The sequence below is a fragment of the Onychostoma macrolepis genome, chromosome 20 (genome assembly GCF_012432095.1).
Source record: "Onychostoma macrolepis isolate SWU-2019 chromosome 20, ASM1243209v1, whole genome shotgun sequence".
NCBI classification, from domain to species: domain Eukaryota; kingdom Metazoa; phylum Chordata; class Actinopteri; order Cypriniformes; family Cyprinidae; genus Onychostoma; species Onychostoma macrolepis.
The window spans coordinates 13,536,912-13,549,623 of NC_081174.1; the positions used below are offsets into that span (position 1 = coordinate 13,536,912).

Here is a 12,712-nt window from a genome sequence, read left to right on the forward strand (position 1 = left end):
TCAGCTTCTGGCACTTCTTTATGCCTTAGGGATTGATGAGTTTAAAACAAACGGAATTCAGCCTTTTTTCCTTTTTATTACATGAAGCTGATATTATGCCTTCATCATTTATTTTGCAAATTTTCAAATTATTTTTAGGTTTAAATTTTTTTGTTTTAGCTTTATCCCAAGCCCAAAGTCTGCTTGAATGGTAAACATGATTTCACCAAGTACAACGTGTTCCTGAATCAACATCCTGATTGATCCTGGAACAACATCCCAGTCAACCAATCCATTTTAAGGAATAAGTTTACAGGAATTTTCAGTTTTAGGCTTGCAACAAGGGTTATTCAGCTATCATTTCCCTTTGATTTTAGGGATAAATTATGGGTAGGGTTAGGTTTAGGGGTAGGAATAGGGTTCGGTCTATATTTTTGGACCGTAATGTCATCCCAGAATCAACAAAAGATGGTGATCCAGGAACATGTCTGACTTGGCAAGTTGATCTTCTAGAAATGCACCAGGTCAGAAGTGCCCATAGTTGAGGAAACACCCAATATTTAAGAGTAGTGGCTCATTGACTATTACTGGCTGTACGTTATACCTTTTTAGTAATAAAATAACACACACATGCTTACACTGTGGGATGCCTTGGCAGACCAGATGGCCACAAGACACCTTACCTTACTCCTTGTCCTTTATCTCTCCTTCTCTTTCTAAATAGAAGAGTCTGATTCTCCTTTGGATCCAAACATCCAGGATGATGAAATTAAAATAATGAGTTCCACCCAAGACAAGACTCAGACATCTCCCATCTCACCCTCTCCACCTACTTCCAAGCAGGAGAGTTCCCCAATAGAGATGAAGTCTTCCCCCCCAAAACCCACTTTGCCTCCTTCCCCCCAGGATGTCGAGGGTAGCAGTGCCGAATCTGGAGACTCTGAGATTGAGCTGGTGTCTGAAGAGCCTAGTCCACGAGCTCCCAACACTGGCTACATGAGCTTCAGTAAGAGTCCAAGCACCACTTCATCAACCACAGTACCTTCCACAGTGCCCGCCCATCTTCTACCCTTGCGTTTGCCCCGAGTCCTGCTATGCAGTACAGCATCTTGCGGGAGGAACGTGAAGCAGAGCTGGACAGTGAACTGGCTCTGGAGTCCTGCGGAGAGGAAAGTCCCAAAAGATTGACCCATGACTCCACAAAGGGTTTCAAGGAGAGCCCACAGCCAGTCAAAAAACCCACAACCCCGACTTCGGCAACTAAAGAACCAGTCGTGACTCCCACTGCACCTACTCCGACTGTTCCGGCCCCAACCAGTGCTTCTAAAGAGAAGACATCCACCATGGAAGAGAAGCCCAAGCCCAGCAGCACAACCTTCAGTCCGGGCCTACCAGAGCTGAAGGTGGAGCATCCTGCTGGGGAGGTGCACCAGAGAGAAAGAAGACGGTCCAGTCAAGCCCGCAGGGGCTCTGAGAGAACGACTGCACCACCCGTCGTCTTCCAGGGTCTAACCAGGGAGAAAGGTAAAAGCATGTTCCCCAGTAACTTATAGTCACCTCAAAACACAAGTTCTTATGGTCACTATCTTGAGTTGTTCCATTTGATCACAGTAATGGTTGAACAACAGAGGGTTTTTGCGTAGTTGAGTTGATCCAAATACACGACACAATGCGTAATCAAACATTTGGATGATTTTACATTTGGATGATTCAAAATATAATCTTTTATGTTCCACAGAAGAAAGTCATACAGTTTTGGAACAACAGAGTAGATTAGAGTAGACATTATTTTATTTTATTTTTTTATTTTTTTTATTTTTTTTGTGAACTATCCCTTTAAGGCGAAAGACCTGTAATAGCTGAAATTAAAATAAAATCTGACTCATGCTTGTTGGCCTCACCCTGGAAACTCCCTTTGGCTTTAACAGCAGGAAAAAAACACATTTCAATGCATCAGTCCCTTGAGAATCAGTCATTACTGGGCATGCACAGGCGAGCATACATCTAATATTTTCCTAATATTATATAAAGGCAGGGTAATTGGTAATGTGGAATTTAACACAATTTCTCTTAGATATCAGTGCGTTTGCAATCACTTTTTGAATGTAATAGACTTAGATAATGTGATTGTTCAGAATTTATACAAATTAATCAAAGGTGTTGTGCACTTGCACTAAAAGGAGGTGATGAGGCTCAGATTTCAGAGGCATTTCCTGCTTAACTGTTCACTGCACATGTGTCATTGCTTTTCTTCATCATCTAACAGAAGTGGTCCAAAGAAATACAATGTTAGATAACATTTCTAATCATCCCCAGAGCTCAAGAAGGTCATGCACATGAAATATCAATTTTACAAGACACATTTCTCACACAGTCCCCTGAGCCTTTAGATGGGTGGCTAATGTTTTAGATTTTTTTCACACCTGACTGCTCCCTGCATCTGTTGTTTGTGTCTGCAGGATTCAGCAAAGCTCAGTGGAAATATCATGTGTGAAACTGTGAAAAATTATTATGGAAGATCTGGCTGACCTGCAACAATCTGTGCATTATAAAACCATATGATTTATGGAAAACATTTTCCTTCCTTCAGTGATGGGAACACATCCCAGTAATGAGTAAGGGATATAAATAATGAAAAAAATGGATGGCTGTGTTGCTATGTTTATATGAACCTAATCACTGTTTAAAAAAAAAAGAAATAAAAAATATTCCTTTAACAATTAGTTTTATAAAAATAGTGAGAAAAGTGATATATATAAAATTCTTTAATTATTAAACAATTAAACTTTTTTTAATCAGTTAGAAAATTGTTGATATTTTTTCAATTATAGTTTTGACTAAATAAATAATTATCATTTTGCATTGGTAGATGAGTGCGTCATTTGTTTGTGTCTGTTGAAGGCAGTCACCATCTTTTATTAATGCTCTGGCTTTGGGCTGGACTGTTGTTTGGAGATTTCAGAACAAAGCATCCCCCTGTGGTTCAGGTCAGTTTCTGTCTGCCACATTTGTGACCAGAGAGTGCTGCCGTCTTGTGATTACATAGCCACACCGCAACATGGGAGAAGGAAAAATTGCACAGATCATATAGTGAGATAAAAAGGCTTGGTTATTTCATTTGGGGTTCATAATTCCATTCTTGACAGATGAACATCTAATTATATCTTGGCAAGTGGCTGGGATCCTGTCGTTCAGTACTAATGCAACTGGAAATTTGACAAAAGCATTTTTCAAGTCATGTTTGTCTTATAATCAGTTAATTTTCTAATACAATCAATGTTTTATATGATGCTTGTCAGTCAATATATTTTTTTCAGTATATACTTTGAGCCATGGATAAGTGTTTGTAAAAAGAGATCAGCTCTACTGTTTTTGCTTGTGGGTCTGTGGTGCTTTGCAAATTAGGTATGGTGCCACAGTCTGTCTGGGTTGCACCCCCCCCCCCCTCCTTTCTTGAGCTCAGTGTCTCACCGAAGCCTCTAGAAATGAGATGGCATTTGTTGCAGCATGTACACATACTGAGGATGGGTATCAAGAAAAATGCAATTTTCTTCCAGCAGAGGGCTCAGTTTACCACATGCTTTCTTTGTCTTGCTGTCAGGCCAGACTGGAGAGGGGTTGTAATGCATTATTAGTATGAGTGTTTGCATAAAATAGAGATTTTTGGCTGAGCTGTAAAGGGCAAAAACTGTTTTTTTGACTGTATGTGCTTCTGTGTTCGTTAATTGTGTTTATTCTACCGCTTTCAAGTTTTAGGTTAGTAAGATACTTTTGTTTTTGAAAGAAGTCTCTTATACTCACCAAAGCTGCATATGATCAAAATTAGAATAATTTTGTGAAATATTAGTACAATATAAAATAACTGTTTTCTATCTGAATATATATATATATATATATGTGTGTATGTAAATTATTCCTGTAATGGCAAAGCTGAATTTTTTTCAACAGCCAAGTTGCATGATTCTTCAGAAATGATCCTGTTCTGTTTCATGTTTTTGTGTAAAAACAGCATTTAGAATATAGATTTTATGCAGGACTTTTTGTAAAAATATAAATGTTCCAGTTTCCTCTACAGAACAGGTTTGGATCCATCACCTTTTTTCATGAAATTATATCATTATCAGCAGTTCCCCTTAAATTCTCAAAAACATTTGATTCTAATTAATGCAATGTGTTTAGGGGTTTGGGTTTATTATGGGGTTCTGTACCCACACTAAAACAATGATTGTAGGGGGTCAATTTACCATTCAATATATAGCAAGGTCATTTCACATTTTTAGGTAAACCAATCATTAATCATTACATTGTCGTTCTCGATTTCTATTCTGCTTCATTCTGTCTCGATTAATCACTTATCTTTTAAAAGCTCCTGGCATTTCATGTGTCATGAGTTCACTGGAAGCTGAGGCAAAGACATTACACATATGCTAATTGCCAGTGTTTGGATGTGCATTTGTTTCCCTTTTTTTTTCTTTTTTGTATACATAAAAGTTTAAATGTATACAACGTCATGCAAAATGTCAAAGATAATGCATAATTCACATTGAAGTGCTGTTCTTTTGCATGATAAATTGTTGCAGTTACTGTTATCTCTGACAGTACATGACATATGGAATCTTGGTGGAGGTTCTCTGTGCACTGAAGTGTCTCATTACAGTCTGCCATCCTACCATGACTAGAATCAGAGACCATGATTAGGCGATTTATATCTGATACACTGTAGTATGAGATTTTAACGTGACTTGTAGGTAATATAAAAAATTAATAATATAATAACTATCATATTTTTTGTGGGGCAGGTCATTAAGAATGTGTAGAAGTGTGTGTGCATTTACATATTATTACACATTATATATGCCACTTTAATGGGCAGGCCTGATGATATTGTATGATATCTTTAAATTTAGTAATGTTTACTTTTTATATAGATTTAGTTTTGACTGCTTGCCCACAAGTTGGCCTGGTCAGAAAAAGTCCCACTGACGTTCATATGGCCAGTCCATTTCTGACCACTGGACAGGACTATCCGCTTGCCTGTTTGAGCTCATCCCATTTCTTTTAACCGAGAGCGCTGAGTCATTCTCTATATCTCATGAGGCTTGCCTCATGATGTCTCCTTCCTTCACACACACACACATATACACACACTCACGCTCGCTGTTATTGCAGTCTAGAGCGAAATTCGTCAGAGATGATGCATCGACTATGGAATGAGCCTTTGCACTGAACAAGCAAAATTTGTCTGCAACAATGTTTACCACCAGATTTGAACCTCCTCAAAAGGATTAGTTAGGATTAGTCTCCCATCTAAAATGAAAAAGGAAAACAAATATTCCATCCCCCCACTTTAGAGTCTATCTGCAGGGTTTTAAAGACACAGTTAACCCAATAAATTACAATTTTGTCATCTTTTTTTTTTTCTTTTTTCTTTTTTTTTTAACGTAAAACACGAAAAGAGATGTTTAGCAGTATGTTCCCGCTGCTCTTTTCCATACAATGAAAATGAATAGACTGTCAAACTCGAAAAATGTAATAACTGGGTGTATTTTATTCAGCATCCTTTTTGATTTCTTTTAAAGTTGTCAGTCATGATGCTTTGCTCCTCCCCCACACGTCTGCGTTTAACAAATCGATTCTCAATTCCTCAGTTCATCCACCAGTAGGCAGCACTATCACCACATCTAGTCCTCCTCTCCTCCATCACTGCCTCCCCTCCCTTATCTGTCTCCTCCTCCTCCTATGGGTCATTCATGCACTGGTGTGAACCGGTGAGTGAGAGAGAAAGAGAGAGAGGGAAAGCGACAGATACGGTGCAAGCGGCGGAGAGGCTGTAGCAGTAGCGTTAGCAGAAAGCGATTCGCAGTCCTTCCCCTCACCCAGCCTAGTATGCAGGCCAGCACCATGGCAGCCGCAGATTCGACCAAGATGGAAGGTTTCTGGAGCAACTGGAAGTGCCAGGGTAGGAGGAAGGGGGTCCTGGGGTACAGGGGATGCAAGATGGGGGTGAATGTCGTGGGACGGAGAGGATGCATGTGCATGTCTGGGGTTGATTTATTTTTTTTTGAGGCTGTTGGATTTTTTAGGGGAGGTGCATGTGGGATTCTGGAAGATGCTCAGACACACGCCCGCATTTTTTTTTTTTTTTTTGCATCGAGGCCACCGCCATCATGGGCATATGAGAGCCAGACTGGGGGGTTTGAGACAGCTGGGCACGCCCTTTCTCTCCTCCCTCCTCGTTGTACTTAGGGGATCCATCCTGAATTTATAGACTCTGTGTGTGTTTGATTAGAATTAATAGGCATTGATGTGCATGACTGCCTCATTTTCAGGTCAGATGCAGATAGTTCCATAAAGAGCTGTCGAATGCCTTTTCTAGTGTCTTCACGTTTGGCTTGCTTGTGTTGATCATAAAGGCCTTCAGGCTGCATTGGGAGCAGAAAGCGACAGAAGAAAAGACGAAAGAGAGATGTGTGGGGTGTGGCTACCTGACTCTACAGTCAGCTCATAGTGTTGTCTATGTCAATTGTTCATTCTGTGAAAGAACAGATGTGCATGTGTGTTTGTGTATAATCATAGTGAGTTTGATTTATTATCCACTGAAAGACATCCATCCTTTAATTAAATCCAATACCTAGACTATCACATTAGAGTACAATACCTAGATCACATTAGAGGGACTCGTGCAGGAGGAAGAAAACTAGAACGATTTAAGAGGGAGGGTTTCTGGTAATGGCTATTTATATATTGAGCATTTAACATCTCTGACAGTTCAAGGGCTTATAAACACAAATAGATCTACATCAATGAATTTTATACTTCTTTATGTGAGAGTATTTAAATATTTATGGCATTCAGTCTTTTTTCCTTTCATGTTTAAGATTTCTGGGAACATTTTACAATAAGGTTCAATTATTTAACACATTAGGTAGCCTATCATTAACTAACAATGAACTAATTTTTACAGCATTTAGGGTAATGTTAATTTATAAATTAATTATTGTTCATTTTTAATTAATCTTCACTCATAAAACCTCAAATAATGTTCATTTATAGAATCTAAAATGTGAAATTGTATTAGTATATGTACAAATGAATGTTAACCTAGATTAATGTATCATGCAAAGTATTTTTCATTGTTATCTTTCATTGTTATCTTAGTCAACGCTATATGTTGATCTATCTATCCAGTGTCATAATTATATTTTATCACTTAAATACTTATTGCCATTAATGCATACCTGAATTAAGATAATTTGAGGCCTTTCAGTTAGGATTAATTTGGGATATATTGCCTCCTTTTAGTGGAGAAGACTACTGTGTGCATTTTCTTTTAAAGTGCTCTGTTGGCACTGCAACACTAAGCCATTAAAAAAATTAAAACAGATATGAAGATGATATTTAATTTAATTTAATGCCATAAATGCCAAATATGTTTGATGAGGTTGTGCCTGTGTCAGCACAGGGTTGTGTATTCTGCTGCGATTTCTTCCTTTAGTCATGCCTGTTGGCTCAGGTTTGCTAATATCTGTGTCCTCTATGTATTGATTCAATGCTATAAAGTCAAACTGCAGCAAAGAGGCTGGCTTTTCTTAAGTCAGCAGTTTCTGTTTCTCTTTACAGTCTTCTCTCAAGTATGCGGTTTAGTCAAAACTGTGGCGTGAATCGCCACATTGGCCGTTACTGTCTTGATGGTCTTTTGGTACTAGGCCAAAATGATCTCTGCCAGTTCTTCCATTAACTGCAATTCATAAAACAGATTTGATCTCCTCACACTGACAAATGTGTTAGTCAGTTATAGTGCCATTCTTAATAATAAAAACTGGGAACCGATTGGATTAGATAATAATGGAACGATCCAACTTACATCCACATCTCATAAAAACCCTTTATAGCAGTTATTCGGTTCAGATAGTCTTATACAATGTATAAACCTACGCTGGAAATATTGAACCTAGAATTCAAGATGTGGTAAACACTAGTGGTTATTCAACAGAGGATAAGAGGCATTTGATAGCTCGGCTTAGCACAGTGTCATATGATCTTACAGATCCTGGATCCGTATCGTCTTTTAGATTGTGATCAGAGCAGGATGTTGCAGAACATCCTATTTAGTAGCCATTTTTGTTAGGTGTCACTGCAACGACAGTGTTATGTAGGTCGAAGGTCTATTTTTGAGTATTCATCCCCTTTTAACCCAATTTGCTTGGTGAAATTACAAGGCGCATCAGTATGTGGTAATTAAATTTGAGAAAGGTTGTTTGTGGTGGTCCTTGCTGTGGCTCAGAATATCCACACCAAACATACTGTCATGGCAAATCCCATAATAATATAGAACCTCATTGTAACTTACTTTCTTCTGTGAACTCAAAAAAGAAGATATTTTATAGAATGTTTCAACTGTTTTGGACCATATAATAAATGTCATTGTAACTTTCATTGTATGGGGTCCAAAATGTCACTTTTTATTACACAAAAAGACATTTTTCAAAACATCTTCAGTTGTGTTCATTGGAAACAACATGAGAGCCAGTAAATGCTGACAGAATTTTCATTTTTATATGAACCAGTTCATATCATATTCACATCCCAAATGACATGTACTTGTGGTCTTGTTGTCTTGGAAGCTTAGCGTCTATGTTTAAGTGCACAAGACTGCAAAGCATCCCATTTGACATTTTAGGTTTTAGAAAGAGTTCAGGAGCGCCCCCTTTGTGGACTCAATGTGTACTTTCTGATGCGGGCTCTGCTGCGTAATAGTCTGTGCAGGATTAGGTCAGCAAAGTGGATTCGGAGGGGGACTGTTTTGGGATAGGAAGGATCCTATGCTGCAGAGTTCTATCATGCTAGCCAGCAGTTGCTCAAGCAAGAATATATATTACATCCCTAAATTTGCCTAATATTTCAAATCTAACTTGTGTTATAATTGTATACATGTATGCCCTATAGACTTAAGCTGTCCCATATAGGGCAGTATGATGAACCAGTCTAGAGAGTGATTAAACACAGCCATTAATTACTGCTGACTTTTGAATCTCTTTCTGTCTCATTGTGGCATCCATAATGTTTTCGTCACTGTTTTACCAGGCCCATTTTGTATGTTTATCTGGGGCTGTTTGGGATGTCGCAGCATGTGACACTTCTTTGAAAGAGCTTTTATTATTGCTAGGAGAGAAATGTTATTTGCCGTCTGTCTTTCTGGAGCTCCTTGTCCCATGCCAAGATTGTTGTCATCCAGATCAGTGTGTAGTGTGTAATAATGTTAGTCATAGGCTGTCTGAAGTGATCTCTTTGTTTTAGGAGTATGATCCACTGATGTCAAGAGCAGGCCATGTGTCTACAATGGAGCATGACCTTAAAAGAACTATCCAATCTGCATTCAGACTTGTTGTATATACACATATATTGTTTATGTTTATATAAATAAATTGTTTATGCCTGTCTGTAAGTATTCTTTACTGGTAAGGTATGTATATTATACAGCATGCTTTGTTGTGTGGTCCTATTTGTGAGAAGTTATACAACACTCTCAGAATAAAAGGTACAAAAGCTGTCACTGGGGTGGTACCTATTCAAAGGGGTCCATATTGGTACCTTAAAGGTACGTATCAATACCTAAAGTGTACATATTAATACCTAAAAAGTACTAAAATGTACTTTTTGGGAAGGTACTGCCTCAGTGACAGCTTTCATACCTTTTTTCTGAGAGTGAAGTTAAGACTACATGGGTTTTATTTGAATTAGATTTAGATCACTGCCTGCTACATCTCAAACTTAATTTTAGGGGATCATGGTGACATATTTCTCATAAAGTTCTTGTTCCTATTTTCAGGCTAGTATTTGCAAGCATCTGTCTTTTTTATTACCACACTGCAGAAAAAAAATGGTATTTCAAATCCATATTTTTGTTTTCCTATAAAAACTCTTGGAGAGTTAATGTACATGACGATGTTAAAGTGTTTGGTTTTGGCGGAATCGATCTGCTATACTGCTGCTGCAGATATAGACAGGTGGAGCTGGGGAAGGTGGAGGGTTTCTGAAGCACGCTGCAACTGCTGCAGCAAGCACTAGCCAAGTATTTGAATGTTGAACCGCAAGCTCATTGGCTGCTGCTACAAAAAGAACCAATCAGCTGCACCATGTGATAATGATCAGATATTAAAATTTGTTTTGAACATCGCTAAATGTACTTTTCTTTTTTACTTATTTAACTTATTTCATTTATTTACCACACTACAAAATAATAATAATAGTGTTTTTCTTAATCAGTATTTTTTTCTTTTTACACTTATAATATCTAAACATCCTTAAAGCAACATGAATGCACATATTTTGTTTGATAATGTCTGTATTTTCAAGCTTTTTCCCAGTAAAATATCTTAACATACAACATAAAATTTAAGATAAATTTACTTGAAAAGCAAAATTGGGTAAGATATTAGATTTATTTATTTAATTTATCTACTACACTGCAAAATAAAAATAATAATGAATGAATAAATAATAACAATCAGTATTTATGTCTTTTTTCCAGTAAAAATAAGCATCCTTGAAATAAGATCAAGATAAATGTATTTAAGAAGCAAAATTGAGTAAGATATTAAGAGTTTTTTTAAGCACAACCCTGATTAAATTTACTTAAAAAAAGAAAAAATGCCAATTTACGAATACAGTATGCAAAATAAACAGAATTCACAATATATTCTCTAAAAACAAGTCTTAACATCTTACACAATTTTACTTCTCAAGTATATACTGGAAAACAAGACAAAAAAATTATTAAGGAAATTATTTGCATTGCATTCACACAGCGCTAGCTATTTTTAGCCATTCTTGCCCCCAAGGACCGGACGGTTGTTAGCGGTTGTCCTTTAGCTTGATAAAAAACGAAGGTCCTGCATGAACGAGGAGCATGTTGTAGTCAGCAGTGGAGTGTTTTAGCAAGAGGGTCTTTGCTTGTGTGTCTGTCATAGCAGTGTTACCTCCTGTTCCCCTCCCCCATCCTTTCATCAGCACCTTATTACTCCGTCTGGCAGGCAGCACTCGGTGGGTGGGGGGTGGGGGGGGCACGCTCCATCGCTATGGCAACTGCATCACTGCTCACTCCAATGCACCCATCTCTTCAGTTTCCGTGGCGACCGTACTCCCTTCATCTCAGAGCTCAACTGCCAACTTCACGCCGACACATTTTATACAAAGCTCACCATAATGACCCCATAAACAAGCATGCTGGGAAAGAGTGGGTGCAATGAGCAAGTGTCCTATTGTGTGTCGATTTCCACCTGAAAATAAATAGAGATACGTTTGTTAACCCACTCTGAAAAGGACTGAATATTGATCATTGGCTATAAGGAGCTGTAGAATTATGACGCATGAAGCTTTGCATATTGCATAAAGGAGCGTCCGCCACACCTAACACAAACAAAGAATCCCACCGAGGTGGTGTTGGGATCCATAGGAAAAGCTCTAACTTAGCACAGCCCAAAATAATGCTCTAGTTTTCAGGCAGTGAATATGACAGCACTCTGTCTAGACCATGAAGCTCCACTTAGATACAAACCTGTGATTACCGTGACATGCTGCTATCAGGTTATAATTATGAGACAGATAAGCTGCTTAATTTTTAATCTCTTGAGTTCAGTTTCTATGTTGCATCATCTTAAATTAGGTGGAAAATAAAGAGCAGAGGGAAGAGGTCTGGAATGGGTGTGGTGAAACAGTGGATTGGTGTTATGCGACTACAACGGAATCCTTGACCCTAGTTGTCTGTTGGCATGTCAGTTAGATATTGCATCAGTTAAACACATAAAGCTGTAAGAATGTGTGCAACGATACAGTAATGATGCTCACAAAAATCCTGGCAATGCTAGGAAATTTTTGTTTGAGATTTTAAGGCTCTCAGGTTTTTAATACTGGTAACATCAGTATATGTATGTATTGTCAGTAAAATACCTAAACATCCTTAAGATAAAAAGCATATGAAAAGCAAAATTGGGTCAGATATTAAGATTTGTTTTAAGCATAAGCATAAACATCTACATTTGCTTATTTTATTTTATAAAATTTTATGACATTACAAAATAATAATAATAATAAAAAATTAATCAGCATTTTTGTCTTTTTACAGTAAAAATATCTTAACACCCTTAACTCCACATTATGCTTATTTTGTTTTATGCTTATATTCAGTCTTTTTCTCAGTAAAATACCTAAAGATCCTTAAGATAAATTTACATGAGAAGAAAAATTGGGTGTGATATTAAAGATATTTATGGTCACACTTTATATTAAGGTCCAATTCTCACTATTAACAAACCATAAACTATGACTTTTGGCACATTAAACTACTAATTTGCTGCTTATTAATAGTTAGTAGGTAGTTGTTAAGTTCAGGTATTGGGTAGGATTAAGCACGTAGAATATAGTCATGAAGAATATGTGCTTTATAAGTACTATAAACAGCCAATAGGTTATTAATATGCATGCTTTTAAGCAAATAGTTAGTGAGAATTGGTCCCTATACTAAAGTGTTACCACATTTATTTACGACAGAATCCTATTGGATCTTTTGGCATGTCAGTTCCAGATCAATTAAATCACATATTGTAAATCACATGTACAACAAGACACTAATTATACTCAGAAATGTTTTTTTGACAATGCAAGAAAAGTTTTAGTTTGACTTTGTAAGGCTTTTCAGGTTTTTAACTTTAGAAACACTGAATAAGCTACTAGA

General features: G+C 37.4%; 1 protein-coding gene across 1 annotated transcript in view; it reads left to right on the forward strand.

Annotated features, from left to right (window-relative positions):
• The window catches only part of rtn1b (reticulon 1b), a 33,385-nt gene that overhangs the window by 14,609 nt on the left and 6,064 nt on the right, over positions 1 to 12,712 (forward strand). The window contains 2 exon segments of the mRNA XM_058755739.1: positions 704 to 1,035; positions 1,038 to 1,503. Coding sequence (XP_058611722.1) covers positions 704 to 1,035; positions 1,038 to 1,503 — 798 coding nt within the window.